We start from the raw sequence: 27,994 nt of genomic DNA on the forward strand, positions 1-27,994 counted from the left end.
AAAAACAGACAGTTGGTCCATTCAGTTTCATTTAGTGGATCATAAATATAAAATTGAATAATATTATTTATTAATTAAATGTTTCACGATATGCTATGTAAATAAAGTATTTAATTATATACATTAAAGTAATTACATAGATTTAATATTTATCATTATCAGTCAATATTTATTATCAATATTATTTATTTTGGATAGTATGTATTAAAATAAATATCTGCAATGTTAATAATCTGAAATTTTATTTTCTACCAAGAGCCAGTTTCCCAGACCTAGATTAAGGCTACTCTTAGTCTAAAAAGAATTGGTCCAGTGGTGATTTACCATTGGCACTGCAATTTAGTCAAAGACTGGTCTTAATTCATGTCCAGGAAACTGGCCCATAGAGTTTCTAGACTCAGATTATGCCTAGTATTGTTTTAATAGGAGCGAAAGTCCATGGACAGTATAATCTACCACAAAACCAGGCTTAATCTGTAAACGAGTACAACAGGACCCTAGATGTGTAGCAGAGGTCTTGGCCAAATATTTAAAAAGGCAGTTTAAGTGCTGTGAAAGTTTGTATTTGTTGCAGAATTTGCCGACTACCTATATAAGTATACAGAGGTTATTATAATAAGTTAATGAAACGTAATGTTCTTCTGACAGAAACTGGTCTTATTGAACCAGTGAGTCAAATTCTTGTACACTTGGCCAAAGAGAAAACATTTGGATCTAGATGCAGCTTATAATTCAGCCAAATTATCCCGAATACATACCATATTGTAATAGCTTAAGCTAGCAAGGTGCCTGAGAAGGTTGAGAGATTGTCAATGTCAATGTTTGCGTTAATACAAATATGCAGTGTTCTGTGAGTCTGTCTGCTGTTTTTCTCGTCTGTAATGTGCTGCTATTTGTTGGACTTGTGCAATAAAACGTAATCCAACCATTATTTGGAAAGAACAAAGTACATTTTTCAAAAAATGTTGATACCTTTTTCAGTTTCAAGACATGCCTTCAAAACGAAAAATATGTCAGAATGTCTTAACCCTTGTGTGGTGTTGATGTGTGTGTTACTCAGTGGTCTGGTGGACCCACCGCATTATTGTTTGTTTAAATCAATACAGTCATAACAATTTATGTGAAAATACCAGATGTTTAGAATATCACAGGTGTCCAGCGTAGGGTTCTCCTTTAGCAGCTATAGCCAGTCAGCAGCCTGTCCATGTTGTCCACCCTCACACACACACACACACACACACACACACACTAACAGCAGGCCATGTAGGAGGAAAACAGAGTGAAGGACACAGCACCTCCACACTTTTACTCCCCGCAGGTTCACCCAACACCACATGTAATATAAATGTGTGGGGGGTGAACAGAGTGAAGACACTGAAAATGGGTTATTTTATATGTTCTTCATAGAAAATGAGCAAAGACCAAGAATCTGAGGTTGAAATAATAATAAATCACAATTTTTTCTTTTGGTAGACATTGAAAATGGGTCCCACAGACCTGAACACCACTCAAGGGTTAAGACATCTCGAGATAATGCTGAGCCCTAGTGTGCTGCAGAGCTTTAAATATTTGTTTGAACCTGAAGGGACAGACTGCTTCAGATACATTTGGACGTCATGTGTGGAGCTCAGGCAGGTTTAAATTTCACGTTTGGAGTCTCACAGCCTGCCTCCCAATTTTAACAGATTGCCTTCTTCCTTTCATTACCATAAAACATTTTTTTAACCTGACACGGTGGAGTCACTCACTCACTCACTCACTCACTAAGGCTATGAGAAAATGAATGCACAGGAAATAGCAAACTGATTCAGTGGAGGACAGTTTAGTGCAGCCAAAAAAATACTTAAAAGTCAAACTATGTAAGTTTTGTGGATTTGGGGAACTGGAGACCTCTAGTGGAAATGTGTGGAAGAACATTTTGTAATGTTGTTTGTGCTGTGAAACCCCCCAGCAGGTGAATCTGATGTTTGCAAGCCAAAGAGTATTCAAATACAGCTCAGTCAAAACTTGGCAAATGACGTATCTTCCAAGGATGTAAGTGAATCATCTACTATTGTCATCATATCTTCATCAGTACAGTGCTGATTTTGCATCTGAGGCGTATAAACACTGAGCTGGACCAACATCAGGGGTCGCAACCCAAACGTTAAGAAGAGCCATTTTGTCCTTTCAACAAAAATCAAACCACCTTGGGAGCCACATTTTATCCATTGTACCATCTTGGCTGTAAACAAGTCTCAGTATGTGCTGATGTTCTACTACAGGCTAACAAATATAAATGAAAACGCAGACTTACTTTGCTCTGCTTTAAGCTTTAGCTCAGCTATAGCCGCTTTTCTCGCATCTCCGGCAGGAAAAGCGGAATAATTTCTTGTAAAATGTCTCTCAACGTTTGACTTTTTCCAAAGCTGAAGTCGCATCTCATTCACCAGCTTCGTGTTCGAATTTCCTCGTTTCGCCTTAAATGGTGCCTGAGGCGGCAGAATAACTGCTGCATCTTTTAAAGTGGAACGGGAAAATTCGAACAAGAAGCTGGCGAATGAGAAACTGACTTCAGCTTCGTGACTTTTTAGTGTTTCACAGTTTCTCATGGCAGATTAAACACATCAGGAAACCATCTGGAGTGATTATAAATGCAAATAAATCCATTCGTCTCCAAATTATCAATGTTCGTCTTAAATCTCTCTCTTTGCCTTTTCAGCGAGATTCTTGTCTGCATTGCTATGGTGACCAGCAGTCTGCTCTGATCTTCAGGGTTAACGATCCGTTGAATGATCAGCAGAGCTTTATTTTACTGTAAAGGAGGATTATTTATTTTTAATCTGATTTTGTTTATATCTGACCAACATTGAGTTGACTGAAAAACTCAACTCTAAATTTTAATTGGTTATTTCAGGCTTTAAAGGTTGATCCACAGCAGCACACAGACACTGTATTTTAGTGTTTTTTGTTGTGTTTTTCAATGTTAACAAAACCAAAGTGTAGTCCATGGTGCAGCTTTAATTTGGTTGGGCAAAAAAACATTCTTTGTAAATTATAGAAAGCGTATTCAGTCTAAAAATGTTTGTAGTGTTCAAATGCACTGCTTAAAAAAGCACAACTCAAACTAAATGTTTTATAATATATATTATCCATATAATGAAAGCTACTATGAAAGTTGCTACACTGTGATTTAAGTGCTGCTCTCAGCAGAAATATCATCTTTTATTCAGCACTTTGGATGATGATGGGCTAGTATTAGTATAGTAGTATTTTCCTGAGCTATGGTCAGCTTCAGACTAAAAACTTGATAACGTGGGTTACGTTCTCGTGTGTTGTATTTGGGTTTGGTTTAAAATTTCAGGCCGGATTAAAGCTCTGCTGTGCCTGCCTACTTACCCTACACACTTCCCATGAAGCTCCACTGAAAACACATGCAAACGACACCAGATACAAAACACAGTACCGTTTATTGGTAGAAAGCAAACAGTTCTTGGATGTGAACGCGGAATCAATACGCACTTCACTTTTTGGCAACAAACGTCTCCAAGAGTTTAAACAGCCTGTCCTCCCTTGAAGCAGCTTCTCGATCTCTCCGCTCTTCCCTTTCTCTGTACTCTCTCTCTCTCCTCTCCTCTCTCGCCAGCAGCTCTCTCTCCCATCGCTCCTGTCTCGCAAGCATTTCTTGCTCCCTCCTTCTCTCTCTCTCCAGCGACTGCTTCTCTCGCTCCTCCTCTCTCTTCAAAGCCCGTCTGTCCCTTTCCTCCTCTCTCTCCACCGCCCGTCTCTCCCTCTCGTCCTCCCTCTCGGCCTCGCGCCTCTCTCGCTCCTCCTGCCTCCTCTCCAGCTCCTGCAGAGCTGCTAGCAAGTACTGCTCCTTTCTCCTCTTGATGGGCGGAGCTTCCTGACCTGACGAGGACACCAGAACAGGCGAACCGAAGTGGGTGGAGGCGCTGGATGGGCTGGAGAGAATGGACGGAGTGATGGTGATCTCGCCACTCAAGGCCTGATCCATGATAGCATACCACTTCCACTGAGAGGAGTTTGGGTCTCCTCCCAGCAGAGAGAGGCTTTTAATGTCCTGTAACAATGCATTGCAATAAGAGAGTAATTAGTCTTTGTAATTAGTCCTATTATACACAAAAGCATTCATATCATGGAAAGAAGTTAAGGGTCCACTCTCTTCGGCAAATCTAAGTAAAGATGCAAAGTTATGGGAATTGTGGGCCGATACGAACAAATTAATAAATGTGTAAACTGGGACTACATCTAGCATTATGAAGAAAAACAACATTTCAGATGGTTTATAAATGCAGTAAATTGAATCAAATGCAGATATTTTAGCACAGTAACTCAGCGTCACCTAAACATTCGGTTCTTACAATAAACACACCATCAAATATCGGTTTGAAATCGAAACATTTTTCTGATGCTGATTTTTTTAAGCAAATATCATCCAGTACCAATTCCAATATTATCGCACATCCCTAGCACTCGGCTCCAGTCGTGGCCATTGACCTGTACAATTTTGAGTATTTTCTGGCCCGACACACCTGATCCAGCTCATCAGGGTATTAGATTATTAAGCCATCTGTGAGCTTGATCAAGTGTGATGGAGCTGTGTAGGGCAGGGGTACTCCAGGAGTAACGTTAAGGGGGAATTCCACTAATTTTTAAAAATTTTTACATAATTCAATTGTTATTGTAAATGAAGTCATTAAAATTAGTTTAATGTGAAACGCTCCACTCTAGAGAAACCTGAACTAGAATTTTTCCCAGTGGTGGTGACAGGAAGCAGCTGAAGCATTTAATGTCACTAAGATCTAGAAATGTAGAAATATATGAAATGGTTATGGCATAAGTTGCCCACTGAGTTGCCTGCGAATTTGTTTTATGATAGTTTGGAGATAAAGTTTTGGCCTGAAATGCATTTTTTATGGAAGAGAGGAACATGCAGGGCCTTTTAGGGCAAAACTGTACTGAAATAAACCTTTTTTTTTCAGATTTACCACTATTTCACAATTATCAACATTATATTTAAAAACTCACATCAAACCACTCTGAATGACCTTCTTTACATCTCGACCATAGAATTTGCAGAAATTTAGAAATTCTGTGGAGTTCCTCTTTAAGAACAACTAGATTAGATAATTCAGCAACGTATCTATCTTCAGTAGAAGGCCTACAGAACAAAACAGGTGACCTTACCTTATATTTCTGTCTGAGGTTCTCCCATTTCTTTTTCACCCATGCTGGCGTCACCTTACCCTCCAGATCTTTCTCCTTGACAAACTGCCTGACGAATCAGAAATCAGTATTTTTTTTCGCATGCTAATAAACTGATTAAAAATAGCCATTACTGACTACAAGGTCACTCACTCAAAGGCTCTCAGGGCAGTATTCCTCTTGCCCGTGAATAAGCTGCTATTGCTGACACGCCACACAATAAGGTCTGCTGTGTTGGCATCAGTCCCTACAAGCAGACTACAGCCTTCAGACAGTTTCGGTTAACCAACATTTACACTCAAACATTTTCTGTGAAACGACATTAACACTCCGTCTTTAGCGTGTTTAAGTAACGGCACGGAACCTGCTATAGACCCTTATTGCACCCATGAAGCTAAATGTACATTAACGGGAATACTACCGAATAACGAGACGTGGAAAAAGTACAGAGAAGCTGTATGTGAGTCAAAGTGTGGAGCAAGAATACACACGAGAGAAGTATTTACATTTAAACACACTCATGTACACCGATCAGGCATAACATTATGACCACCTCCTTGTTTCTACGCTCATTGTCCATTTTATCAGCTCCACTTACTATATAGGTGCACTTTGTAGTTCTACAGTTACAGACTGTAGTCCATCTGTTTCTCTGATACTTTGTTAGCCCCCTTTTACCCTGTTCTTCAGTGGTCAGGTCCCCCATGGACCCTCACAGAGCAGGTACTATTTGGGTGGTGGGTCATTCTCAGCACTGCATTAACACTGACGTGGTGGTGGTGTGTTAGTGTGTGTTGTGCTGGTCTGAGTGGATCAGACACAGCAGTGCTGCTGGAGTTTTTAAACACCTCAGTGTCGCTGCTGGACTGAGAATAGTCCACCAACCAAAAATATCCAGCCAACAGCGTCCGGTGACCACTGATGAAGGACTAGAGGATGATTAGCTCATACTCTACAGCAGCAGATGAGCTATCGTCTTTGGCTTTACATCTACAGGGTGGACCAACAACGCAGGTGCGTCTAATAGAGTGGGCAGTGAGTGGACACAGCGTTTAAACTCCAGCAGCACTGCTGTGTCTGATCCACTCGCACCAGTGCAACACACACTAACACCACCACCACGTCAGTGTTACTGCAGTGCTGAGAATGACCCACCACCCAAATAGTACCTGCTCTGTGAGGGTCCATGGGGGACCTGACCACTGAAGAACAGGGTAAAAGGGGGCTAACAAAGTATCAGAGAAACAGATGGACTACAGTCTGTAACTGTAGAACTACAAAGTGCACCTATATAGTAAGTGGAGCTGATAAAATGGACAATGAGCGTAGAAACAAGGAGGTGGTCATAATGTTACGCCTGATCGGTGTGTGTTGTCTATATAGCAACAAGTAACAAACTGTAAAAACAGTGTTAAGTCAGCTTCTTGATTCCATGGCTTTTCGAGGTTTTGTCGAAAGGCTTATTTTCTCAAAATCTTGCTCCATCATGTCGGCGTAATTTCTTCACAAGTAATTACTTTCTCGCAATATCGACACAAGTCAACAGAGAGAGTCAAAACAGTGGGAAAATACGTATTTGAACATAAGTACAAATCTCAAATCATTTTTTTAAATAAGTAAAAATCACGAGATTCATAATTTCGAAATGATTAATCGAAATTTCGAGAAATCCTTTTTGTATTAAAAAAAAGTCTCGCTAATATTTTACTTTAATATGCTACCAAAAACAGAGACGGAAGGGATTTTTGTTCCTTCTTTCCTGGACGTTAAAGCAGAAAATCTCATTCTAAAGACTATAAATACTACTGCTGGACCACTGTAGGATGCAGGGGAGCATGTGGACAACAGATGTGGCAGTGATTTTATTTCCATAGTGCCCCTTTAAGTTTGGTAATAAAGTGCAAACACTTAAGTATTTCCCACCCCTGTGAATACCGTGTTAATTTCCAAATTTATTCGTTGTTTATTTAATAAATGCGATTAAAATAGTGAGCACTTTTACTAAAACGTGCTCCTATCATAGTCTGACACATCACCACAGCTGTATTTGATTTATTTCAGTACCTGGTTGTAACCAGACAGTTTTGGTCAAGACTCATCAGGTTAGTTTTACCTGGACAGTCCAGATAGTGTTAACCTAACCTACATCACACAGGTTCAAACAGCCAGCAGTAATAAAAATGATGCTACAGCTTCTCTGACTGACCATTAATGACCTGTGTTTTGAAACTAGAAGTGTTTCTAAAAAAAATCAGTGAAATGTGAGCATTTTAGGATTCCAACACACAGAAAACTGCGGTTAAAGGACTTTATTAACACCCAGATGCAACTTAATTTGGCGAATTTGTCGCAGAACTTCTGCTCGTCTGTGTCCTGAACTGCTCCTAACTGCGACTCCGTGATGAATGCTAATCACACAGCGGTCAAACCGAATCACACACTCTTCTAACTGTGCTGCAGATGCATAAATGAGGGGGAAAACACCTACATTTAAAGTTCCCGATGGTTCCGACCTCCAGCGTCACTTCTACCTCGCTCTCCATCTTATTTTTGTTTGTATTATTTTCTTTCTCAGTTCTCTTCTTCCAGCAGACGGTGAGAGCGCATTATCGCCCCCTGCAGGATGATAGGCGGAACACAGAACTCGGTGAATTCTGAGCACAGTGTTGGATGAACTGATGAACCGAGTCTACCTGGTTACTACGGAGCCCCGCTGGTGACATCCTGTATAAATAAAAAATAATGCGTGGCCACGCCTTATGAACGCGTGGGAACGAGATCCTAATGCGTGGCACGACTCAGTAAGGCGTGGGAATGAGATGATTAAGTTGTGGCCATGACTTAGTAAGGCGTGGGAATAAGATCACGGCGTACTAAGTCATGGCCACGCATTAGGATCTCGTTCCCACGCATTATTTTTATTTATACAGGATGTCACCAGCAGGGCTCCGTAAATATCTGACTCGAGCATGGCGAAGTAATTGCAGCTGCAGTCTAGACTACCGCGAATATTCTCTAGATCTTGATTCCATGGCTTTTCGAGGTTTTGTCGAAAGGCTTATTTTCTCAAAATCTTGCTCCGTTATGTCGGCGTAATTTCTTCACAAGTAATTACTTTCTCGCAGTATCGACACAAGTCAACAGAGAGAGTCAAAACAGTGGGAAAATACGTAATATATTTTTTTTAAATAAGTAAAAATCACGAGATTCATAATTTCGAAATGATTAATCGAAATTTCGAGAAATCCTTTTTGTATTAGTCCCGCTAATATTTTACTTTAATATGCTACCAAAAACAGAGACGGAAGGGATTTTTGTTCCTTTTTTCCAATGTCAGATTATTACAGAGATACATGTTGAGGGAAGGCAATTATAGTTCATAATATCACAAAAGCCATAAATAAAATAATAATAATAATAATTGTTATTTGTTATTACATATACATATATATGTGTTATAATATATATATATATATATATATATAAAAGTAAAAAGGTAAATACAGTTTTTTTGGTTTTCAATTTCAATTAACAAATACACGGTCTTCACATAAATCTCTTCTCTGGCGTTTACGTTTTATCATTCGACACTTATGACAATGTAATATGTAACAATATAATATAATATAATATAATACAATATAATATAATATAATAATTTAAACACGTCTTATGTTCACAACCTGTATTACAAAATAAAAGCAGCACCATGGAGTCATTAATATCAATAAGCATGTCTGCCTCTCTTCTCAGATCCGCGGTTGGAGAGCAGCATTGGAGACGTTATAAAGGCTTATAATAACAGGCTGTAGTTACAGAAATGTCTGATGGCAGGCGGGACCACTAGGTGGCGCCAACAAAACAAACGGAGCGGATGTGACGCAGCGGGCAGAAGGCACAGGGCGCTGCTACACGAAACTGTGTAGTCACTGTTTGAGCGTCTCGGGTCTGAATATAAAAACTCTTTTAGTAAATATTTCTGCTCTCGGTTTTCCTCCATCGCCGCCGTCATGGTAAGCCGCTCTGTGTCTCCTCTGTGTTTAGTGACGTTGACTGCGCGCCGCGCGGCTCCTCGGTAGACTGGTTAGCTCGTTAGCTAACAGCTAAGGCTGGACTGCGGTGTCACGATTACCGGCTGGAGAGACGTCTAACGGCTTCTTACCGTACTTTCACCAGTATTGGGTTAAGAATAGCTTTCTACCGCTGTTATAGTAACACTACAGCGAATTAAACGTGTCTAAGCGTACCTAAGTAATAGTAGTTAACTCGCTTGTTCTGAAAATGAAAGTGTTAGCTGACCAAGCTGGCTGACACAGCTAACCTAGGTTATCTGGCCACGAATTAGTGCTCGGTAGTTCCCATTAAACTATCCAAGTTACTCCAAAATACTAATGACCAGAGTGTTTAAAATGAACAAAAGCTGTAAATTAGAGTTTAGCTAATAAAATTGCGCGAGGTTTCACATACAGAAATCTGATAATATGGCCGTATATGCACATGCAAAGGGTCAGGTATATAATTCAAAGTATATGTAGATGTACGTCTACCCTATATATTGATCGTGCATATATGGTATATCAGGTACATGTGTCTGATGCACAGACTGAAAGATTTTTCAAAAGCAAAACTACACCAGAAACATACATTCAATAAAAAAACCTATTTTATCATATGAAGTTAGTATGTATGAGTAATACGTGCCATTTATATTTGTTACACATATATTTGTATATGTTGATAAATGGCCGAAAAGCATATACCATATTTTAAAACAGTCAATTTCAAGTAAGGCGTGTGTCACATATATGGCCATGTGTGTTAAATACATTGGTTATAAGGGAAAATCTATATATGTTAATGTGTCATATATTTGAAATCCATGTATTTCCATGTGTCAGATTTCTTAAAGGGTTGTTGCCTTTTGTTGTAGTCAAAAAGGAGCTGAAGCCGGCTTCATGCTGTTTGTACATAATCCTCATGAATTTTTATAATCTCTAGAAGTATGTGGGAGTTCATGTGTGAAGCTGTGTCAAAGAGAATGGTGTAACGCCTGTATAACAAACTGGGAAAGTGATTTAATTTGTTTTGTACACTACTGTATGCTTAGGCTTCTATGCAGCACACAGTGATATTTGGTTGGTTTATATATAATATACACATATACACCAATACTGATTGGTTGATTTTGATACCGATTCCTGAACGATAGTTTTTCAGTACCTTCTTTTAAATTACAAACTGAAAGTGGGTCTGGCTTAAATGAGAAAGAAGTGTCAAGTGCTGGAAGTGGATATTTTTACTGACTGCATAGTAAAAAAGAAGCCCTGATGTTGATAGATAGATACATAGATAGATAGATAGATAGATAGATAGATAAAGAGCAGAAAAATCATTACTTACCCATTCAAAGCTTGATTATCAGTAGAGAAACACCCCCAAAAAATACCATTTATTCATGATATGTTTATCAGTAGAGAGGCATAGTAACATGGATGGGCGATGTAATTTATTATAGATAGGTATCGATTTTGGAACAAGCTTTCTGATGCTAGTAAGATGGAATAAGAGTTGCTGGGATGTGATGAGGAAGGGAAATGAAGAAAAGCTATGCCTTGTCAGACTGTTTGTGTATTCAGATTTGGTGTAATCTTTCTCTTGCAGTCTATTATGTCATATAATGGAGGGGCCGTCATGGCCATGCGTGGGAAGGACTGTGTTGCAATTGCGTCAGACCGGAGGTTTGGCATCCAGGCACAGATGGTCACCACTGATTTTCAGAAGATCTTCCCCATGGGTGACAGACTCTACATTGGCCTGGCAGGCCTGGCCACTGATGTGCAGACAGTGTAAGCATGAATTCCTCCAGTCTCTCTTAACTTGTGTTTGGACTCTCTTTCTCTTGACGTTACACTGAAGAGCGGAAATCCACTGGTTTCGCGAAATTTCTGCACAATTAAATTGTTGTGTTTTTAAAGAATTTAATGCACTGGTGCTGATAGAAACCAGACTTCTGCCTCTACAAGCTACCTTACAGAAAGTAATTACATGAAATTGTTACAAATGTGTTTCCTACATTAATGGACGTATTGCATTAAGGTTTTGGCCTTAAATTATTATTATTATTTTATATACAACTATTATCTTCTGGTTACTTCTGTTTCAATCTCATCTACATTCTCACCTGAGGACAGTCTGTATACTAGCTCCCTCCGTCTTAACGTGGGCATTTAAAACCTTGCCATCCAAGCTAGGATAAATACATGTTGGGTGGAGAGGTATATGCAAGGTGTAGTAAAGAAAATCTTCTGTTATTAACAATACATATTGATGCTGTCCAAAGAAAACCATCTCCATTTTTTTCGATTTTTATTTTTCTACATCATTTCAACACACCAGCCTTTACATTGTGTGAAAATTTCATGATGATTGGACCAATAGAAATGCTCTAAAATCACTTGGAATAAAACCTTTTTACATTGACTTACATTGAAAGGTAAGAGTGTTTTTGCTCTCTCCTGTCTAGTTACTATTTTGGAGATACATGTTTTTCTTTGGACAGCGACGATATACATATACCCAGAAGTGTGGTATCACAGGTGGTTTTGAATAGTAAATAAAATGGCTATATATGCATTGTGGACATCACAACCCCTGGTTCCTACCACCACCACGATGAGGAAATCTCAGTTGATACGTTTCTCTACAATGCATCTTTTAACTTCAAACCACTCTGAATTACTTTGTTTACACCTTAATTACTGAATTATTCAGCAAAATTCCTTTTTAGCAAAACCTCCTCTGCTCCCAGCTGATAGGGAAGTAGTGCTTAAATCAGAGAAAGCCGAATTTGAATTTGGAACTTGTCCTGAAAATCTCACCTCAGATCCCAATCTTGAATTTTTAACCTGTATTTCAGTTACAGACACACAGTAAATGAATAGAAACAAATATAGGCTATACATATCTATCAGGAACAACTTAAAATAGTTAGTTGTGCCTTTGTACTTTGGTTATTTCAGACATATCTGACCTGTCATTGTTTTTTTTCTTCCACCATCAGGTCCCAAAGGCTCAAATTCCGCCTGAACCTGTATGAGCTAAAAGAGGGTCGTCAGATCAAGCCTAAGACCTTCATGAGCATGGTGTCCAACCTGTTGTATGAGAGGAGGCAAGTATGAGGCTACCCATCTTAAGCCAGACATACACTGTGCGATTTTAGTCGGACTGAGTATTTTCATACAGTGTGAGCACATAAATCATAGGCTTTGGCTGAACATGAGGGGCGATTCAAACATATATTGTGTGAGTCAACAAAGATTTCTAAAATCACTCAGTGTATGTCTGGCTTTAGACATGCTGTTGCTGTGCTTGGCTTAGAAAACTAATTAAAAAGTTGAATTTATCCAGTTTCCTAACAGCTGTTAAAACAAATAAGGAACTGAGGCTTTTACTTCTTCAGCCTTGCATTGATGCTTTGCTATATGAATGATCTGTTAACAGTGTCTGAAGAAACCTTTGAAGAACATGAGACAAATGCTTCTATATGAAAGCCTTAAACAAAGGGATCCTGACTTTCCTGTCTTAGGTTTGGACCCTACTACATCGAGCCTGTGATTGCTGGTCTAGACCCAAAAACCTTTGAGCCTTTCATCTGCTCTTTGGACCTGATTGGATGCCCCATGGTAACAGAAGATTTCGTGGTCAGTGGCACATGCTCAGAGCAGATGTACGGCATGTGCGAGTCGCTATGGGAACCTGACATGGTGAGTGGATCATTAGCATCCATAACAGAGCTTATATTACCAGTGTGACTGGTCATTAAGATTAAATCTTCTCTCTCTGCTCTGTGTTCTGATGTGTTCTCCACTGGTTATTGTCCTGTTCAGGGGCCAGAAGACCTGTTTGAGACCATTTCACAGGCAATGCTGAATGCTGTAGATAGAGATGCTGTTTCTGGTATGGGAGTTATAGTCCATGTCATGTGAGTATCGCCCGTCTGCCTTTGTTTTTGTTCCTCTTTGTTAATTAATCCAGCACACATGAATGAACCTGCAGGCCCTCTCAGTGCTTGGTTTCCCTTAGGCCTGTCACGACCATGAAATTTTAGCAGACAGTTAATTGACTATAAATAATTGCAATTAACAGTTTAATTGTCTTTTCCTTGTTCTTTATATGCATGTATTAAGTACAGCCCAAAAGTGGCCAAATTGCCACATTAGCCATCTTGATTCCCTGCTATGTTTGCTCAGTAGATGACACTGGTAGTACTGTTGAAGTGGTACACACCAGTGGTGGGTGCACACTCTCACAAATATCGACAGTTACACAAAATCATGTGTAAAGTCAAACACAGCTTGTGTTATTTCTTGAAAGTGAAAATATAACCAACTCATACATGCTCAAAACATTAGAATTAGCTACATAGCTAACAAATTAATAAACGTTACTCATGCTGCCCTCTAAATATGTTAGTGCCAAATTAGACGTTTTTGTTTTCATAAGCCCTGTGATGTGTCTCAATTAATGCATTTACTGCTTTCTTTTATTTACATGCATTTGTCTCAAATAGCTAATACTGTAATACTCTCAAATGGGTACAACACTCCTAGTTCACATTTTGTTTGTTGTGGCTTAATATTATTGTGAAATATAATGCAGAAACTGATAATAATACACTGATAAACTGAAAAGATTTAATTATTTTTCTGTGTTGTGATGGCTGTGGGCTTCACACATGCAAGATGCAAGGGATATCAGTGATTTGTTGATTACTGCCGCCTTTATTAGAGCTATAAAATAATAAAATGGTGCTTTACCATATATATATATATATATATATATGGTAAAGCACAATTTATATATATATATATATATATATATATATATATATATATATATATATATATATATATATATATATATATTTACCATATATATATATATGGTAAAGCACAAATATATATATATATATATATATATATATATATATATATATATATATATATATACTTCCAGGGTTGTATATTTTTATTCAAAACCAACAACTGATGTAACTGTTGTGTCTGTTTTCTTTTCCCCAGTGAGAAAGATAAGATCACCACGCGAACCCTGAAGGCCAGAATGGACTAGAGAAAACTGCTACTGATTTCTGATTTCCCTTTCTCTTTCGAATCTTCTTTTTGTACTGCAATACATCACAGTTCTGGTCCAGAAGTAGTTCTTTTTAACACAATACTCAATAAATTGATCTAGTTATTGATTCTGTGCAGCAGTCTTTTTTTTGTGCGTGCAAACACTCATACTTCACAAGCACACGATTGCTCTTTTTTCTATGATAACTGCTAACTTACATATCGCTGTGTCAGAAGAAAACCTCGCATCTCCATTTTTGTCGTTTTTCAGTTTTTGACATAATTTGAAAATACCTGTTGCCTTTACATTGTGAGTAAATGAGGAATGGACCAAAAAAACATCCCAAAATGACTTGGTAGGGAAAAAAGTCTGGTTCCATTGACTTACATTAAAAGCAAAGTAGTTTTTTCCTTCTCCTGTGAAGATCCGAGGTTTTCTTCCAACAACAGCAAAATGTTTAACGTGGCCTAAAACCCATCACTGTTTGTAGTCAGCATGGGTGGTGCTACATGGGTCCCCCCCAGCTAGGGCCTCTATCTGGGCTTCCTAAGTGACTGTCTGCTGTGGTCTATGGAATTTTCCGGTCAGCTCTGGGAACTGTCTGTGTATGTGATGTGTTGTTTTACATGTTGTGGATTATTATGTTTTTTACTATGAAATGTTCTTGGGTTTGGGAAAGGCACTATGTAAATTAAACATTATTATTATTATTATTATTATTATTATTAATCAAGTCAGTTTAAAAGGCTGTATTGTGTTTTATACTCTGACTTTGAACTGATTCGGTAGAATAATCCATATAACAGAGTAGTTTGGTACTTAAAAGCCATTCAGAAACATAGCAAATCAAATGTTACGGTTTTGTAATATTAAGCATTTTAATGATTTTTTATTTTTTGTAGCCTATATACAGCTTTGTCTGCCATGATGCTTAGTTTCACTTGATTGCCTTTGAGGGCGCATCTAACGAGGGGCTTGCTCAAATAGTATTGGAACAGGTGGCAGATGTACATATCCGGTAAGAATTTGTGCACACGTGTTGTTTGGGTGGAGAAGCCATTATTTTAAGAACTACATAGTGCACCATATAAGGAGTAGAGAGACATTTGAATTTCTGCCATAGTAATTTTTCCTGCTCAAAACCAACTTCAGCACAGGAAGGCCTTGTTAATAGGCTCACTATCTGGATCAGGCGTGCTGGCACAAATAAAACTAATGTGGGTCAGGACAAGGGGAACTGACTTAATCTATTGAAATGAATGGGCCAGGACGTGTTACGCAAATTAATTTCTGTGGCCAGAATGTCACTAATGAGTGGTGTTTCACCATTCTGAATCATAGGGCTGCGATTCGATGCCAAAATGAATCATTCCTTCCATTCCGGGCGTTCGAGAATCCAGAGTCGACTCCAAAGCTGCGGACTCGATTCATCAAAGTGACGTTGGAGTTTCCCGGTACCGGCGTGAACACAGCGTGAAATAGCCTGTCAATGTTCAGACAGTGTGTGTGAAAATACACTCTTCCACAACTCGCACACCAATAAACCGGCGGTGTTTTACTTTAGACAAAGTGGAGAAAAAAGGAAAATGAAAAATTTCCCCCCAACCTAGATGCCGCGTTGGGTCCAGCCAGGCACGTCAACGGCGCCGCCATTTTAGGGCGGTCAACATCGCTGCTGGACTGCATTCAGTACCATTACAGAGCGACAGTTCAAGGAAGATACTGTCCAAAATTACACTATTTCAATAATATTGCTCTCAGAAAGTGGGATAGGATTATATAACGCAGGGAACGCAGCGACCCACACTCATGTTTGTGTGGTGTTTATGTAGATATGGTCGTGTGGTTGGTGATGCACAGAGAACCTGCTGATGTGATTGTTTCTCCTCTGGTTTTTTATTAAGCTTTCATTTAATAGTCCTTACACTCCTTGATCCGTGTAGATATTCATAATAGATTTACACCTTATTACAAGAACCTGAAGTCAGCTTCTTATTTGCCAGCTTCTTGTTCGATTTTTCCCATTCCATCTTAAATGGTGCAGCTTCAGGCACCAGAAAGTAACTGCTGAACCTTTTAAGGTGGAATGGGAGAACTTGAAAAGGAACCTGGCGAATAGGAAGCCAACTTCAGCTTGGTCCTTCTTACTGTGTTTTGAGTAAGAATATTTTTTATGTTTATTAAGATTAGAAGTGATTCACACATTGATGGATTTGCTGGTGTGTCTGATTGTGTTTCTCGCGCTAAACTCGGTTTTTAACGTCAGGTGCAGACTGAATACTTTCCTGCTGGTCCGGACGGCTAATTATCACGATCAGTTATTAAAGTAATAAAAGCTACCGAGAGCAGATCCGCGCAGCCTGGATTAATCTGTGTCTGAGGATTATAACAAAACAGATTTGGTGAAAGTCGGTTGAGTAATAAGGAAGATGTGGCTGATTTAATCCTGAGACTCATCGTCTCTCAGTACAAGTGAATCTGTTCACAAGCGGATCTTGACCTCTCCAACATGGCGGACGCGCAGACGTATCGGTGTCTCCACTGCCGTCAGTGGAGTCGGAATCGGAGTCGACTCCGAAATGTCCGGAATCGAACTGATCCGTTGAATCAAACCTATCACAACACAGAGGTGTGGCAAAAGCGGAGGGAACTGAGGGAGATGATTGGTCAGGTTCTCCAGGATCGTCACTGCCGTGCGCCGCATATTTGCCCACCCCTCAGAAATACCCGGTTCAGAGAGGTGGTCGGTGCAGTCACGCGGCTCCGGCGCGAAGGTCAAGAGTGATTCGCGGTGGTCATGTCCGAATCGTGGCTCTACCCCACCGTCCTGCTATGTATATACGGGTTTTTCTGCAGCCTCAGGCCGTCCGAGCCTTTCATCACCGCCTTTCTGATGGGACCTGACAAGAACCTCACGGAGACGGAGGTGAGCTCGCGTGCGTGTGACGGGCGATGACGCAGCACGTGTTACCTGCGTGCTTCGTTTAAAACGCGTTGCATCAGCTTTGATGTCCAGACTAAGCGTGTTTATTTCATCACTGCTGTTACCTGCATTGTATGTTAAGTAGCCGTTATAACTGTGTGCTCGGTTGGTCGACCCACGTTAACTGGATGAGATGTCCGGGCTTCTTAATCCCTCTGAGATTAATACGTCCGCACAAATTAATCCCAGAATAATTAACAGAAGTTGCATCACGAGGCTTTATGTCTGAGGTTTCCATCGTTCTTTCAAGTGGGTCACCTTTCAAGGTTAAATGACTTGGTTCTCTTCCTTCAGGGGTCCCAGGAAAACATGAGAAAACTGCTAAAAATGTACTGAAATTCTTAGTCCTTAAAAAAGTATAATGTGTTTTATTGATAATCCTGTTAAAAGGCATTTAATGGAAGTCATACAAGCAGAAAAAAGTAAGATCAGAGAAAGGAGAACAGCTGAGAGTCACTGTCTATGTCAGGGGTCTATAATTAAAATTCAATAAGGTCCAGTTAGGGAGATTATCCTCAAGCAAAGGTCCAGAACATCATAATGTCTAACTTGCATCATGATTCAGTGCCATAGACTGTTTACTGAAGTAGCCTAGTAGTTATATCAGTATCTTATACAGTCAACAACTGAATGTCAAATCAAATAGAGTGCAATTCAGTCATATTTCAGGAATATTTATTGTCAGTTTTCTCTTTTTTTAGAGTACATCATGTAAAATAACTTTCCTCTGACTCACTTTCCTCTCCAACTGCCGTTTCTCGCCTCGTCCCTCCCCTGTGTGTGCGTCACTCACTCGAGTCTCGAGTAGGAGAGATGGCCAAGAGGCTGACCGAGTTGAAATCCTCACCAGACTTGAGAATTTGGCTCTGAACTAAGATGCTGAGATGTTCTCTAATTTTTTTTTAATACAATCCTTAAAAGCTGAGCTACACACTTAAAAAAGATTCTTCAGGGCTCCTTTAGTTAAAGCAGTGATTCTTTCCAGAGCAACGAGTTCTTTACGGAAGCTTTAATGCTTAAATGATGGTGAAAATGGTTTGTAATAAATTAATAAAGAACTCTTAAAGAACCATCTTTTTTAAGTGTGTATATAGATGTATTTTCAGAAAGGTTCTGCTATAGAACCCTAAACAACACATTCTCCATCAATCTGAAGAAGGATTTCACCATGCAAAGAACGCTTTAAGCATACAAATGTTTTTTTGAGTGTTCATGGTTCTATATAGAACAATGTAATAAAGAACTCTTAAAGAACCATCTTTTTTAAGTGTGTATAAAGAAGAATTTTCAGAAAGGTTCTGCTATAGAACCTGAACAGCACATTCTTTATGAGTCTGAAGAACCGTTTCACCATACAGAGATCCATTTAGGTATGGAATAGTTCTGTATGGCACTCATGGTTCTAAATAGAATGATTGCCTTTACTAAAGAACCCTTGAAGAAGTGCGTAGTGTGCTAGATGGTCAAGGGATGTAAAAAATTTTAGCCCTTGTAACAAATGACGGTATTTGTGACATTTTTGTGAAAATCATATAAGCATGATATGGCAATGGTTGATGCCCTGTACTTAAAATAAAGGGGTCGCTAATTAAGCAATAAAACACAGAGGGAGTGTGTTATCGCGAAATAACATCACGGCTGTGATTTGGTCGCCGTAGATCATCACAGCCGTGATGTTATTGGCGATAACACACTCCTCGAGTGTTCTATTGCTTTTATACAACAGTTAAATAAATACAGTAATAAATTAATAAACTGGGCCGTGAACGCGGCGTTTAATAGGTTTTAATGTTCGCAGTTCCTTCACCAAATTATAGTTCCTTAACGAGCAGCTTGTTGCTACGTCAGAGTAACGAGCTCCGCCCACTCGCTGCACAGCCGGCAGTTCGTTCTCCAGCTCCTCACACTAAATTCCCAATCTGTCATCACCACTGAGCAGCTTTTTTTAGTTTTTATTGCTGCAGTTTTATGGCTCAGTCTGATTTGGTCAGACTCTGAAGATCAGACTACACGTTTGGCGAATGGTGTTGGGTTCATTTCTGGCTGATTCCAGGTTGTTTAGCTGTTCTTCTGTCTCAGCTGCCGACTGAAAAGCTGCTCAGTGGTGATGACAGTTTAGGAATTTAGTGTCGTCTCATCTTCAGAGACTGACCAAATCGGCTGTCGGTCAAATGTGATCTTAAAAGTGTCCATTTTCTGTTTGTGGCAAAGAAGTAGAAACGTTTAGATGGCTTGAGCGTCTCCTACAGCTGTCAAAGTCGTTGCTTAGCAACAGCGGTCTCAGCGGAGTGATACAGTGTTTGTGAAAAACTTGTGATGTTTTGGCAAAATAACAGCACAGTTAGAGACGCTTCTCAACCAATCAGCTTACATGACCGGAACTGTTGTATAAAACGTAAATAAAGCATAGTTTAGCTTTTTAATGTAAAAGGCTGTACAAAATAAAATGGAAAACAAAATAACTGATAATCCAAAAAAGAGTGGAATGATTAATGAGTGTTTTTTTTGTCTTGTTTTGTTTTGTTTTTTTTTTGTTGGAGGGGCTCTGTTGATCTTAACTGTCCTTTTTTATTGTAAACGAATTTAACAATGTAGTTTCCAATATTTCAGTAAAATTTACAACAGCTGCCTGAGGAATGGTTTGCTGATTATGTGCACCTGTGTTTCAGTGGGTTGTTATGGATTGTATTGCTAACTTTAAGGTTAAGGATGTCAGCAAATGCAAGTCATTTTAATATGACCTTCCATGAGAAACGGCTGTCATGCATGAGAACTGGGAACGTGAGCTTTTTGATAATGCCTGTTTAACTTTCCTCTACAGGTTGTGAATGAAATCTATCCACTATGGACGTACTCGTACCTTATTCTGCTGTTTCCTGTGTTCCTGGCCACGGACTACCTCTGCTACAAGCCAGTGCTCATCCTCCAAGCAGCCAGCTTCATAGTGACTTACACCATGCTGGTGAAAGCCCAGGGTGTGCTCGCCATGCAGCTCCTGGAGTTCTTCTTTGGTGTGGCCACGGCCACCGAGGTAGCGTACTACTCCTACATCTACAGCGTAGTGGAGCCGGCCAATTATCAAAGGGTGACCGGTTTCTGCCGCAGCATCACTCTGCTGGGATCGGCTGTAGGCTCTCTTACTGGACAGCTCTTGGTGTCTGTGGCCCAGGTTCCCTATCTTTACCTCGCCATCATCACCCTGGCTTCCTCTTGCCTAGCCTTTCTGGCACCGTGGTTCCTGCCAATGCCCAGCAGGAGCCTGTTTTTCCACCGGAAAGATAGCGTTCCCCAGGAAAGGACGGCCGAGGAGCCCGTGGATGGTCGTGTGCTTATTGAGAAGTCGGAAGACTCTGAATGCAAAGTTCCCCTCAATGTAGATGAAAGCACTGTGGTGAGTGGCTTCTCAATTACTAGTACCAAAACCTGTGAAACCTGTTTGTTAGTGTTCACACCAGGAAGAATAGACTTCTTTTATATGGATGTGATCATTGTTGGAACTAAGTAAATCGCTGTTGTTGGAAGAAAATTCCAAAATGGTAACTTTACAGGAGAAGGAAAAAACCTACTTTACTTTTAATGCAAGTCTATGGAACCAGAATTTTTTCCAAGTCATTTTAGCTCATTTCTTTTAGTCCATTCATCATGAAATTTACGTACAATGTAAAGAGCAACAGGTATTTTCAAATTATGTCAACAACTGAAAAAAGCAGATGCGAAGTTTTCTTCCGACAGCAGCGAAATGCTTTGAAATGAATGAGCCACAACGAAACCTGTTTTTCCTTTGTTTTTCCAGGTTCTCAAGGAAAAGCATGGTGGCAATGGAGGTCTGATTGAAGTTGTGAAAATCCTTTGGGCAGATTTTGTGGAGTGTTACTCATGCCGTCCTCTGCTTGCCTGGTCTGTTTGGTGGGCTCTGTCCACCTGCGGCTATTTCCAGGTGATCAATTATGCTCAAGCGCTGTGGGAGAAGATTCTGCCGTCGAAGGAGTCCGAGATCTACAATGGTTATGTTGAGACCGCATCGACTTTGCTTGGTATGTAAAGGTCACATACAAAAAGATTATCAGGGTTATTTATGTTAAATTGTGCATTTTTTAATGTTTATTTTAAACTGTTCAAACCTTTGTAGCTACAGTGAAAGTCACCTGCCACAAGTGTTTCACCAGCTTATATTGTTGTCAGTTGCTGGGTAATTTATCATAGCACGACTAAGATATAAATTAGAAATGTTTGATAAACACCCATTCATAATTTATTTGATGTGTCAGAAAGCACGATAAGAATATTACAAATTGGAATTTAAATATAAAGATTTTAAATAGGAATTCAATACAAACCCCTACAAAGTTGCGACAGTATCTGGAATGATTGAGTTAAATTGCAAACTGCACAAAAATATGATGTTTTATGTCTAGCCTTATGAACATGTTGAAATTATTATTATTATTATTATTATTATTATTATTATTATTATTGTTGTTGTTGTTTTATTTTTTTTATTTTTGATAAATACATGCACATTCCAGGAGCATGACAGGACAGGATGTTTACTGCTGTGCTACATTATCTTTCCTTTTAACAGCACTTAATAAACATTGGGGGACTGAACACACCAATTGATCCAGTTTTGACAGCACATGCAGACAAGCCTTCAGCTGAGGAAATATAATTTCGTTGCCTTCGTTGTCGTATTTTGCACGTTTTCAGTAGGAGACAGGTAGTCTCTGATTAATCATGCTGTTGAAACACGTGCAGAATGTTTCTTGTCATTATGTGGTAATAAGATTGAATGTCCCTGAAAAAGACGGTGTCTAAAAGGCAGCATACGCTGCTCCAACATGAGTATATATCTTTTTAGCGTTAACGGCGTTTTCACAGATGTGCGTATTAGCCAAGCCATGACAGACCCTGGCTTTTGAAGTTTATGCTGGTAACAGTCTGGACGGTCCTTTGCCTCTTTGCCCAGAGAACACAACGTCCATTTTTGCCATAAACAATGTGAAACACTGAATCGTCAGCCCACAATGCACATTTCCACCGTGCATCAGTCCATTTCGAAAGGGCTTTGGTCCAGAAAAGTCGGCAGTGTTTCTGCTTTTGTGGATGAGGAGTGAGCAGCGTTTATTGACCGTGCTTTGTCAGTGTATTCCTGAGCCCGTGTGGCGACACCCATCACAGATACATACCGGTTTTTCATGAAGTGCTGTCTGAAGGATTGAAGGTCACAGGCAGTTCATGGTTTTTTGTTTTTTTTTTGCTTTGCCCAATATGCACAGACGCTTTTCCAGATTCCCTGAATCATTGGTTAATATTATGCACTGTAGAGGGTGACGTAATTAAAATCCTCCCTCACTGCAGAATGTTGTCAGTTATGCTATTTGCTGACGCAAGTTTCAGCAAAGTGGCGAGCCATGATTCATCCTTGCTCATAAAGGAAAAGGCCTTTACTGGATGCTCCTTTTATAGCCTTTTACATGACATCACTTCTTTTAAAATGTTATCTGAACATTTAACTTCATTCCTAGTCTGGCATCAATTTCAGAATGAGGATACATTTACATAAAAACAATGAAGTTGACAGGATGAAACAATGAAAATATTGCCTTTTGTAGTGTTTTCGTTCAAATACAGGTCAAATTGAATTTACACATTTTGAAATTTGCATTTCACATGGGTTTGTAGAAAAAGTAGCTCTCATATTTTTATTAACACAAAAAGAAAATAATTTAAAAAAAAAACATCTCAGCAGACCAACACGTCCCTCAAAGCACAGGCTTGGACAAAGCAGAAACACCTTTACGCAAATAGTATTTATGATATAGCGGCTCTTCATATAATTAATACATAACAAATCTATTATAGTGCAGATTTGGATCCGTTCACAAACATAACACAAAGTTATTGATGAAGTTCAGTCGACAAAGATGACGTCCATGTGGGTCTCTCACTCTAAGTCAGGCCTCAAAGTTTCCCAAATAATCTCCTAAAAGTGACCTTTCACCCAGTTCTACAATGATGGAAAAACAATTCCAGTTCCATAACCATCGACCCCCCCGTGTCTGGAGGGATAGCTTGGAGACTGGCAAAGTCCTTATCTTATGTCACGATAACTTTCTCAAGGAACAAGGACTCTCCAAACACCATGATGTCCATGAAGAGAACGAACACAACATAACATACCAGACGTCTCACAGAGACACACAAGCAAGGCGAATACATTGCTGGGTATAAGAATCAGATTATTAAGAAGTATATTTTGCACTCTCAGAAATAAAGCTACTAAACTGTCCCTGTCTCAGTGCCCCTCTTGTCACTGGGGTGGTTCCCTCAAGGGTCCATCTCAGTGCCTTTAGTCAGGGAACATAACTGAACCATAATCCACTGAAATGATATGTTCTAAGCTGTACTGACTCCACACACCCCGTCTCGTCTCCAGGCTTTTATTTTACTGTTCTGTTTTAAAACATTCGGTTATGAAAAGGTACAAATACAAACTTTTCAGCTGGATAAACTTATTTAAGGTTCACAATCAGACCTTAAAACCACTGTTGTAGCTTTGAGGGAACATTTACACTGTTTATACTTTAATGAACAACAAAGGGACCTTTATTTCTAACAGTGTGTATAAAAACATGGTAATTTGATTACAGAGGATAATTCACACCCCTTCACAGTGTAAAGGACCTTGCACCCATGCTCACTGGACATTTTATCAGGTAAAAATTAACCCGAGACACTCAAACTGCAGCAATACAGACAAATGTGGCACATCTGTGTTGGTGTTCCTGCTGTACTGGGAAATGGTACATCACCCAGATTCTGCTTGGTCAGCAGAGGTTTTGTGGTGGCCTCTATGTTGATGATAAGGGGTGGAGAGTGGCCGAGAACAACAGATCCAGTCAAGAATTGTATATGTTTAAAAGTGCATCTATTCAGTAGGTGATCTTGATAAATTGGCCAGTGAGTGTGGGTACAAATATCAACATAGCCATTTTCATCTGAGACATTTACCCCCAGTTATGCTTTGATTGCTGCTGCACTGAATTTGATTTTTAAATCCTAATTCTAGTTTTGAAATGTTTCTGAAAGTTCACTCACGGGTTCCTTTTGGATGTTTTCAGGTGCGCTGGCTGCCTTCGGGGTAGGCTTTGTGAAGGTGTCTTGGGCAGTTTGGGGAGAACTGGCTCTCTGTGTTTTCTCTGTGGTCATCGCTGTAGCTGTCTACCTCATGGACACAGTCAGGAACATCTGGGTGTGCTACACTTCCTATGTTCTCTTCCGAGCGACCTACATGTTGCTCATCACCATAGCAACGTAAGTGTGGCCTTGTTGAAATGGATTTTTTGTTCACTCTTTAATTTTATTATTAGTTTATTCTTGTAAATAACAGTGAAAAGAAGCATGTAATGCAGAAGCCCTGCAGTGATCGAATCTTTGATGCATACGTTTTGTGACAGGTACCAGATCGCGGCCAATCTAAACATGAGAAGATACGCCTTAGTGTTTGGAGTGAACACTTTCATTGCACTTGTACTGCAAACTCTTCTTACTGTGATTGTGGTCGACTCCGCTGGCCTGGGTCTTGACATCTTTCCGCAGGTAAAAAGTTAACATTTCAAGTTTACTCACATTTTGCTGATACAGGTTGCTGATTTGTTGCATTTTTTCCCTTCCGCAGTTTCTGATCTATGGCAGTTACTTCGCTGCCATAGCAGTGATCTTCCTCATAGCTGGCATTTATAAAGTGGCTACACGCCGTAGGTCTAACGGTGCCGAGGTACAGACTGAAAGTGGGGAGACGGAAACAGACTCGGCTGGTGGTGACCATCCACTCCCTAAAGAAAGCAATGGTATTTCGAAGGCATGATTTCGGCGATTGCACACTGTTACTGCACAGATACGCACAAGTTTCTGCGCTGAAAAGTGGTGATGTTTGTGAAAAGCCCCTGTCTGGATAGTCTGAGGCTATTAATGTTCAGCTTGGAACAGAAGATGGTGAAGTTAAAAGGGAGTTCCACTGAATTTTCAGAATTTCTGCAAAAATTAAGTATTGGAGATGTAAACAAGGCCATTCAGAGTGGTTTGATGTAAAATAATTCATTGTAGTAAAACTTTTGGACTTGGATTTCTTTATAGTGGTGGTGAGGAACCAGATGTCTTCAATGTAAATACAGCCAAAACAACCAGTACATCTACCTTCGTCTTCTGAATTTTTATATGCAACGTTGACACTGATAAAATAGTGGTAAATCCAAAAAAAATAATGTTTTCTTCAGATTTTGCCTTGCATTTACCTCTCCGCCATGGATGGACATAGGTTTTGGGCCAACATCTTATCACAAAACTGTTTTAAAACAACCTCATGTGCACCGGCCAGTGTATTAATATCCATTTCATGTAATAAGTTTTCGTGAAGATGCTTTCAGAGGCGTTACACGCTTCAGATGTCTGGTTCCTATCACCACCACTGTGAACAATTCTGACTCTAAAGCTTCTCTAAAATTAACCATTTCACATCAAACCACTCCGAATGTCTTTGTTTACATCTTATTCATGGGATTATAAAGAAATTCTGTAGAAATCAGTGGAAATTTCTTTTAAGGATATAGTATGATATCTGTAGTATTTCAGCAATAACAGCCATGATTGTTAGTCATCATCTCTAAGCACACTAATGTGGATGTGCTCAGCACATCCTAAGAAACACCTGTTTCTGACTTATAGACACTTGAACATGCGCGCAGATCAAGCTTTAAAGATCATACTAGTAATATATTAAGTCATATCTTGTAGATATGGAGGCTTTGATTGTTCTTTAAAGTTAAAAACCTTTTGTTATCAATCATGTATTGTATTGTGGTACAGTTAGCTCTCGTTTTAAATGAGACTTTATTCTGCCTTACATTTGAGGTGTTTCTCCTTGAGAATTTAGGCCGTTTTGCTACGGCAAAAAAAAACAGAACAAATATTATCCCTCTTATTCGTACATCTAGTTATGACAATCCCACTTTGGCGTTCTCTAGATCGCAGGCTGTACTCTGATTGTGTCACATTCCTGTAAGCCTCACCTATTTGCCAATCACCGAACAGTGAGTTCTTGGCTGTTGCAATGCTGCAACTTCCACAAATCTTGCCTTTTATGCTGAAGATTGCCTTTGATCTTCATTTATCGATTATCGCACTTGACTTTGGCCTTTCCCTCGTCTTTTTTCCAACTATACATCAGTGTGTTTGACCACACATGATTTAAGTCTGTCATATTTCTCTTTGTGTCTTACATTTAGCAGTGTTTTTGGTGTTTTTTTTTCTTACACATGCCTTTTATGGTCAGTTGGTTTAGAGCCACCCGGTACAACTAATTCTCATATTTGATAAGTCGCCTTAAGCCAAGCAGGTTAAAAGAACGGGATATTTCAATTGGATCTGCACGACTGAAACGCTTTATCTGATTATAGGTTGTCTAAATCAGTAACACGTACTGTTATCTAATGCATATCTACTGTGCAGAGGCTTTAATAGTGTTCCAAAATATTACAATGTGCTTTAATTGCACTTTCATAATGACACCAAAATAAACTGATTTGAAGACAGTTGCGTATTTAACTGTAAGTAGTTACCAAGTAAGATAAATATTTGTCGCTAAAAACTGGAAAAGCACATTGTATGTGCATGTATGTTATGCGATGCAAAAACTCTCCAACCAGCAGTACTTATAACATGAAAACTACTTGTATTTTACTCTAAAGTTAATATATGATAATATAACAGTTGTAAGGTAGAAGCGGTGAAGTAGACTATTTTCTTGACTGTGGTATTTGTCTGGTATTAAATGCTATATGGTTCTGTCTTGCCTTTGTAATGAGTCTGGAACAAAGATCTTGGTTTGTTTTTGGTTTTTATTTAATTCTTCAAAAACTACAATGTTATATAAAACTGTTGGTCAGTTTTAGCCCAACAAATCAAGGAAAACTGGCACACTTCGAGACTGCTTAGACCTCCATAAGAACAGGTACACTAAAGAAATACAATAAAAACACAGTTTATTCATCACTATTTAGACAAAGTGAGTTCATTAGAACTGTCACAGATGAATTTTACATTTACTGGAGTCTATAGTTGACCATTATTGTATAATGGTTTTATACATAAATGCCTTTGTTCTGCTGAAGCTTTCTGTGTATCTTTCAATGTGAAATCTTGTTTAATGCATCACCAAACTATGAATTAGATTTATTTCTGCACTGTAAATGCAGAAATAAACTAACTAAGTTATGATTTAAATTATGTAGTTCCAAAAATGTATATGTATATTTAGGAATGTTTTTATATTTACTTTCAGTTTTAATGTCTATATAACTCATGAGTTACAAATTAACAGTAAAATTATTTTTTCCACTACGATATTTTTCCATTAATAAACGAAGTTAAAACTTCAGCGTGTATGTGTTTAAGTTTGGACTCACAATTCAAAAGTTTGGGATCAATGTTTTCAACAAAATTATTAATTGTGGATCAGACACAGCAGTGCTGCTGGAGTTTTTAAACACCTCAGTGTCACTGCTGGACTGAGAATAGTCCACCAACCAAAAATATCCAGCCAACAGCGTCCTGTGGGCAGCGTCCTGTGACCACTGATGAAGGACTAGAGGATGACCAACACAAACTGTGCAGCAG

General features: G+C 39.2%; 3 protein-coding genes across 4 annotated transcripts; 2 read left to right on the forward strand and 1 right to left on the reverse strand.

Moving 5' to 3' along the window:
* Positions 1 to 3,430: 3,430 nt before the first annotated feature.
* Positions 3,431 to 7,796, reverse strand: si:ch73-193c12.2 (protein enabled homolog). Of its 2 annotated transcripts, XM_036569786.1 has the most exons (4): positions 7,694 to 7,796; positions 5,359 to 5,452; positions 5,188 to 5,275; positions 3,431 to 4,060 (listed from the first exon to the last, which is right to left on the reverse strand). In XM_036569786.1, the coding sequence occupies exons 1-4, from the start codon at positions 7,746 to 7,748 to the stop codon at positions 3,503 to 3,505; spliced, it is 795 nt and encodes a 264-aa protein (XP_036425679.1). In that variant the 5' UTR covers positions 7,749 to 7,796; the 3' UTR covers positions 3,431 to 3,502. The 2 variants fall into 2 exon arrangements, with proteins under 2 accessions (XP_036425679.1, XP_036425680.1); XM_036569787.1 differs by lacking the exon at positions 5,359 to 5,452 and having other exon boundaries at positions 7,694 to 7,780.
* Positions 7,797 to 9,059: 1,263 nt separating this feature from the next.
* On the forward strand, positions 9,060 to 14,464 carry psmb3 (proteasome 20S subunit beta 3). The gene is made up of 6 exons (XM_036569788.1): positions 9,060 to 9,218; positions 10,867 to 11,051; positions 12,266 to 12,373; positions 12,791 to 12,968; positions 13,092 to 13,186; positions 14,286 to 14,464. The coding sequence occupies exons 1-6, from the start codon at positions 9,216 to 9,218 to the stop codon at positions 14,332 to 14,334; spliced, it is 618 nt and encodes a 205-aa protein (XP_036425681.1). The 5' UTR covers positions 9,060 to 9,215; the 3' UTR covers positions 14,335 to 14,464.
* A 2,577-nt stretch (positions 14,465 to 17,041) lies between these two features.
* slc19a2 (solute carrier family 19 member 2) lies at positions 17,042 to 27,755 on the forward strand. Its single transcript, XM_036569790.1, has 6 exons — positions 17,042 to 17,263; positions 20,142 to 20,711; positions 21,114 to 21,354; positions 24,442 to 24,634; positions 24,778 to 24,919; positions 24,999 to 27,755. The coding sequence occupies exons 1-6, from the start codon at positions 17,135 to 17,137 to the stop codon at positions 25,185 to 25,187; spliced, it is 1,464 nt and encodes a 487-aa protein (XP_036425683.1). The 5' UTR covers positions 17,042 to 17,134; the 3' UTR covers positions 25,188 to 27,755.
* Positions 27,756 to 27,994: the final 239 nt, after the last annotated feature.

The sequence above is a fragment of the Colossoma macropomum genome, unplaced genomic scaffold, assembly GCF_904425465.1.
Source record: "Colossoma macropomum unplaced genomic scaffold, Colossoma_macropomum, whole genome shotgun sequence".
NCBI classification, from domain to species: Eukaryota; Metazoa; Chordata; class Actinopteri; order Characiformes; family Serrasalmidae; genus Colossoma; species Colossoma macropomum.